Here is a 6,771-nt window from a genome sequence, read left to right as displayed (position 1 = left end):
GGGGTCCAGAAAGATATCATTGGCAGAATATGTTAATGAAACTAGGATTTCAGGATAGTAGCCTAAACAACAGAATATTAGGTTTCATGAGCCTTTGTGTGAAAAGTTTGGACTCAATCATACGCACACTCACTCTAGATGCATTGTTTGGAATGGAAATATCAATAGGCTTCCAAGGTTATTTTTATTGGCTCAGACTAGGCAGTTTTATCTATAGACTTCCAGTACTTGTTGAGAAATTGGTATTTCCATAGAAGAGCCTCTGTGTTAATTTTATCACTGTTAATTCCAGTTCAGTGAAAAGGGAGCTTCCAAGAAACAATATCAAGTTGCTCAAAATTGTGGAAGTGTTGAGTTCATTGCTGTTTGTAAAGTTGTGTCAGAGTTCTCCTACTTGTGTTTTGAAGTTATTACAGGTTATAAAAATCAGTAAGGCTGGGGGTGAGAAAGATTTACAAAGTATTCTTGTGGGGCTTCTTTTACTGCTGAGTTGGGTTGTCTGTGCTGGGGCTTCGAGAACGTTTGGCAAGGCAATCTTCTGTGAAATGACCAGCCTGGCTACAGTAAAGACACAACTGAGTTTCTTGCTGGCGGGCTCTTTTGGCTGGAGTGAGAGGTGGCTGGCCTCCTCGATGCTGTGCACAGTCTTCTTTGGATGGTGGACCTGTGGGTCTGGAAAAGGATTTGTGATAGATCAGGAAAGGCAACTCTGGGACCTGTGTCTCTGACTGTAGGAGCTCTGGCTTGTCATTATATTTCTTGTCCAACTGAATGCACTGAGTGATCAGGTCTGGAAGATTGTTCATCATATCTGTGATACTGCTTTTGTCTTGGATAGGGCCAGCCGATCCCTCTTGAAATTGATTACTCTGATTGGTATCATTACAGTTCATGGTAGAGTTCTGGAAAGAAGCAGCATCCAGGTGAGAGTTGTTCTCTTTGTCAGTACCAGCATTGAGCAGAGGATTCATTTCTTGCTGCATGGGTTCGTCAAATGACTTCTGGAACTCAAGAACAAAGTTTTCATACTGCCGTAGTAGAGTACTACGGTCAGACCCTGACATGATACCACACCTTTGAATCTGGTGAGATGGGAAGTCACAAAAGTGCTTCACCTCAGCATCATCTGTAGGATTAGAACATTTGAGGGGTGTCAAATACGTAGTCACCTGAGACAGAAACCCTGAGAGATTGGAAGAGTCACTATGAAATTCAGTGCGATGTTGCAATGAGTTGGGTACAGATGGCACTGGGGTCGTCTCAGCAGGCAAGACTTGGCTCCGCAAAGCACGACCATCCTCTGCTATATGCTGCGTATGTGGCTGCACCATCACATTATCTCCCCAAGGAAAGGAAGGCTCTATCTGCAAGGTAGGTGGTGATTCTGTGCACCTCTCCATTGTGACTTCTGGAATCAGGTGGACCTAAATAGAATTACAGTACCAGTTCTGAAGATCAATCGGTAAATAGGTTTGCTTTGTGGTCAAAAAGGTAGTGTCATGAGCAGGTAATCAAAGCTGTTAGCTATAAAAAGTCACTAGGGGCTGCCGAAAGCTGAGCTGGAGGAATGCCCACAATTGTCATCCACAACTCAAAGTTGCCTCTTCTTCATGGAGAATGTCAATGTTCTGCACATTTAGAAGAAATACATTACCTTAGAATATTAGTATTTGTAATTAAAGCAATATACACAATATAATAGTCATAGTAATTTTTTCTCCTACCTCTAGTTCCTTCTAATGTCAGCAGCAACTATAACTCATAGTAAACTACTTCATTATGAAATTCCTTTTATTTTTTTATCAGTGCCAATGAATTTTATAATCCAAATTGATCTTAAAGATCATCCATGCCCAAATTGCAATTTCACAGATGAGAAAGCAAGAAACTAAGAGAAGCAAAGTTGTTTGCCCAAGATCCCTTAGCTAGTTAATATCAGACCTGCAATGCTTATAAAGGCTGCTACCCCAAATAACTCTACCTCAGGAATCACAAATAGTTTATTTCTATTTACTGTTTGAATATTTGAAATGTTCATGTTCTTGACTACTCAAAACATGATCTGAGAACAAGGAAGTGAGGCTGTTAGAAAAATGAGCAATCTCAGGTACCATCCATAACTGAATGAATAATGTCTCACACTTTAACCCAATTCTCAAGGTGACTAGAATGTTCATTGAAGTTTGAGAAACACTGCTGTGGAGAACACTTTGTCTAAATTAGAATAATTACTTTCTGAACTTTACTTTTAGTACCCCAAACATAACCTGTATTGCTGGAGTGGGGGTACAAGGTCTGAGTGTTGAAATTGTGTATAATTCATTTATTTGTTTGGCTACCTGGTCTCCAAGGTCACATATTTGTTGTCATGGAAATGATTAAGGTAGCACAGAAGAGATGAAGCGGTAAGATTGAGAATCTCACAAACAACTGCACATTCTTAAAAGCATAAAGATCAACATGTTCAGTACTCACTTCAACACTGATAACAAAAATAAAGCAATCAATAAGTTACAATTCTCAAATATATGGCATATCAGTTGAGTATTTACACACCTTAGTTCCTCTCACTGCCCTTTCCTGTGTAGTATACAATTTAAATGTATTAAAATTAGTCATTTTGGGACAGGGAAGGGGACTCACAGAAACGGTGGGACACAGGGTGAACCCATTCAGCAATGATACTCATTACACAATTTGGGGGTGGAGGCTGACAGCTGAGAGAGGAATAAATGAGAGAATATGAATGAGGAGAGGAGGCAACCCTGTTCAAAAATAAACATACTCATTACCTGACTTATGTAACCGTAAAACCTCTGTATATCACCTTTTCAATAAAATTTAAATTTAAAATAAAATTAGTAAGTAGTGGGTAAAAATATGTATCATTAAATCTTTTTAAAATAGCACCTCAGGAGGCTGAGGGAAGCGATCACAGGTTCAAGGGAAGATTGATCTGCATACTGAGACCTGATAATAAATATAAGGACTCTCCTAGCAGAAGATTACAATAGCTCAAAATCTAGGTATGTAAGGTCATATAGGATGAGACTAAATGAAAGTACATGAAGAACAACAATTACACAAGATAAAACTCTTGTTTCCATATCCTGCAGATCCTAAGTTATTTCTCTTCTCTTTTCTTGCCCTTTGGTTAATCTCATATTGTTACTGTATCTGACTGTGTTACCTGCTATATTATATATACGTTTATTTGTTTATTTGAAATAGGAAAGAAGGGGAAAACAAAATGATTGGGACATAGTAGGGGGAGGGAAATGGGAACAAAAACATGAGAAGGGCTATCAATGTGTGAGACGTAATGCACATACTATCTGGCAAATGTAACTGTAACCCCTCTATGCATTATAATAATAACTAACTAAATAAATAAAAGCAAAAGTATTAGAAGACTGAGACCATATTAGATTGAGGTTTAGAAACTGATAAAATCACTTGATTTGGAAGAACTTGGTTGTCAGATTCTTTTCTTTATCTAATGAAAAAGACTATCATGATAATCATGTGAGATAGGTCCTGAGTGGCAAAAGCATGGGAAGCCTGATTCCAGAATTCTTCAAATGCGCCCAAGCAAGACCAAATGGTGAGAATTTATACTTATCACACATTTCCAAATTAGGAAGAAACTATCACATCCTCCTTTCCATGTCTCACCCTTGTCATGTCCTAATGGATCTTCCCAACATCTTTCACTTCCCATGATCCCTTTCATTAATTCATTATTGCCGTCTCAGCTATGTATCAACTAATAATACGACAAGATATTAGTTAATAAGGATTAATGATTGCATTTTCTTAGGGCAATTACTTTTTACTCAGATTTTAACGTGACCGAGAATGAATTCAGCTCCTAAAATAGGAGACAGGCTGTACAAAATAAATATTGCCTACTTCCTCATACGTGTGGAATCTATAACCTGAAAGAATAAATGGCATAAATATAAAATGAAAGTACTGTAGGGGATACAACCAGTAGAAGGGAAAAGAGTAAAAGGATAGAGTGAAAGGAGAGGAATGTGACTGAAGTATTTCATACATATGTATGAAAGTAGAGCAGTGAAACCAGCTAAAAATCTTTAAAAATGAAAGAAGTAAGAAAGTAACAGAAAAGATGCAATTGTGTAAATCATATTATATGCATGTAAATATTATAATGAAACCTATTTGAAAAATTAATATATGCTAATACAACAAAGAGACAAGGGAGAAAATAATCCATTCAGTTCCAATTGCTAGAACTTGTGATTTGATCACTTGATTTGTGATATTGATGGCTCTTGTGCAACACTACAGCAAACAATGAAGGCTACTAGGTCCGACACAGGGAATTAGGAATGGGAATCTGTTCCTCATATAACAGAATAGGTGGTATCCTATTCCACTTCTGCATCAATCCCACAGTGGGTTTTCACTTTCATTCACTATTCTTCATCTTTCTCAGGCAGTAAAATGCTGGAATGAAACATAAGAGATTTTAGAGTCAAACAGACCTGGACCCAATTCTTAGAGTAACAGAAATCTGTGTGACAGTATGTCCCTTTGAGAATCAGTTTATAAACTTTCAGTGCAAATGCTTATAATATCTCACTCATAGTGCGTGTGATGATTAAAAGTAAAAGATTCTCACAGCTTTGGGAAAATTGTGATGCTCCATGAATGTTAATGCTATTCTAGGTCCATAGTCTGTTATCTGTGCTTTAGAATTTAATTTTTTTTCATTTTTAGAAAGGCAACACAGTGTATTATTGTTTATTATATAACACTTCCTGCAGTCTCTGGGGAATCATCCTATAATTAAGCTGTTAAAATTTCTGTTAAAAAAAGGCTGAATATTTATACTAAAGGGGATAAGGACTAAATTCATGTCAATTCTGGTAAACTTTACTGCCAAATAGATTTTGACACTAAATTAATGAAAAATAACTTCTATTTTACAACCCTTTTTAATTTCAAAATTTAAATAAAGGATTATAGCCCTGTATCAAATTCTTATTTGTTTGGAAGAAAATGATTATAACATGTTCTTCCCTTTCTTTCTCCCCTCAGAAGTTGCAACTCTTTGTTAAGGTCTCTAGTTCCTTATAGAATTATTTTTCCAAAGTGTCAGGGCATTTAATTTTCTTAATTATGTAGTGCTGGTGAAATATTTGCTGAAATGATAAGCATTAGCTTATCATACAATGCCCACTATTGTCAATGGCATTTTCTTAACGCTTCAGAGAAAAATCCAGCTTGCCTTATCATTTTGAGAAATTGATTTACCTTTAGAAATTAGGAATCTTCTATTGTGTTACCCCCACAGGATGCTGGGGTATCATTGACTATCAAAAGCCTATCAGCCTGGAAGATCTACCATTGAAAAGACAGGGCAGAAAGTGGAAATGCACAGGTTTAGGGAATAAGTTTAACTTTCTGTTTAATAGAAATGTGTTTCAATTATAAAAACAACAGCAACAAATACGATTACTGCACTGTGGCATGCCATTCTGGTGTTTGTATTTCAGTTACACTCAAAGCCACAGTTAACGGTCCTTGTAGATGAAAAAAAAAACTACTCCATTTAGAAGTCATCTGAGAACACTTTTGCTGAAGTGTCCTGCTATAGTTTTGAATTATAATATTGCTCCAGGGAGATGTGTTAAATTCTTGGTTCTCAGCCTGGTACCATTGAAAAGAACTAGAAACCTTTAAGGGTTTTCATAGTAGGAGGTCTATATCACTGCAAGAAAGCCCTCAGTTTGCATAGTAGGAGGTCTATGTCACTGCAAGAAAGCTCTCAAAGGGGATGTTGGGATCATAGTTCTTTTTCTTTTTGCTTTCTGACCTCCATGAGATGAAGAGATTATTTCACCACATGCTTCCTGCAAAGACAGTCAAACCTTCAAAACTGCAATCTTTCCTCTTTTGAGCTGATTATTTAAGGTTCTTTGTTACAGTAATAGAGATCATAATAATGCAGGCCTTCAGTGCCATGTTAAAATTTTGTGACCTTAGAGGGCTTTAATTTCAAGGCATTGTTCATTATTCACTGAAGAAGGAGATTTGAGCTGGGGTCATACCACCAATTAAAGTAGCTGCATTTCTCACTTTTGAGCTTCAGCTCATGTAGGGAATTCTGTGGCCACAAAGCCATAACTCCTTCTTCAAGGGTGATCAGAAAGATATAGTATTTGGATCACTTGTCTGGAGAGCTGGGTGTCAGCTTTGTTCTGCCACCATTCAAAATGACAACCTTGGGCGGAACAGTAAAGAAAAAGACACTGTACTGTGAAATTTTTATGCTTCTCTAAATTTTACACAATCAGAAATTTTGACCCAAGACATCTAGCAAGAAACAGAGGAAGGGGATTTGCATAGGTACTCCAGGTGATATTGACTGCAGTGTTCTGTATATTTGAACCTGGGAATATTGAGGATTGACCACATTTTAAAGTTTCAACACTTTTCAGAAATTGTCTGTTTTCAGAGTAGCACCAGATCTCTTTGGAGTTTAACATACAAATTTTTGGCTTTTACCCATGAGAAATATAGTTTTGTAGGTTTGAGTTGAGATTCTGTAACCAGCTCTATTTTGTGTGTGCCTGACCCAGGGCTTGAACTCAGGGCCTGGGAGCTGTCCCTGACATTTTCTAGGATAATTATCTCTTGAGCCACAGCCCCATTTCTGGCATTTTTGATGCTTAATTGGAGGTAAGAGTCTCTTGGACTTTCCTGCCAAGGTCCTCTGATCATAGACTCTTGAGTAGGTAG

At 37.2% G+C, this 6,771-nt stretch overlaps 1 protein-coding gene across 1 annotated transcript; it reads right to left on the bottom strand.

Moving 5' to 3' along the window:
* Positions 1 to 479: 479 nt before the first annotated feature.
* Positions 480 to 1,400, bottom strand: Rtl4 (retrotransposon Gag like 4). The gene has a single exon (XM_090326607.1). It carries the CDS (start codon positions 1,398 to 1,400, stop codon positions 480 to 482), a length of 921 nt encoding a protein of 306 aa, XP_090182733.1.
* Positions 1,401 to 6,771: the final 5,371 nt, after the last annotated feature.

The sequence above is a fragment of the Megascapheus bottae genome, chromosome X (genome assembly GCF_031878675.1).
Source record: "Megascapheus bottae isolate mThoBot1 chromosome X, mThoBot2.hap1, whole genome shotgun sequence".
NCBI lineage: Eukaryota > Metazoa > Chordata > Mammalia > Rodentia > Geomyidae > Megascapheus > Megascapheus bottae.
The sequence above is the reverse complement of the archived record's forward strand: the minus strand, read 5'-3'. Positions and strand labels throughout refer to the sequence as shown.

Excerpts from the sequence above, each read along its gene's own strand:
- Rtl4 (XM_090326607.1), bottom strand. The coding sequence starts at position 1,400 with ATGGAGAGGTGCACAGAATCACCACCTACCTTGCAGATAGAGCCTTCC.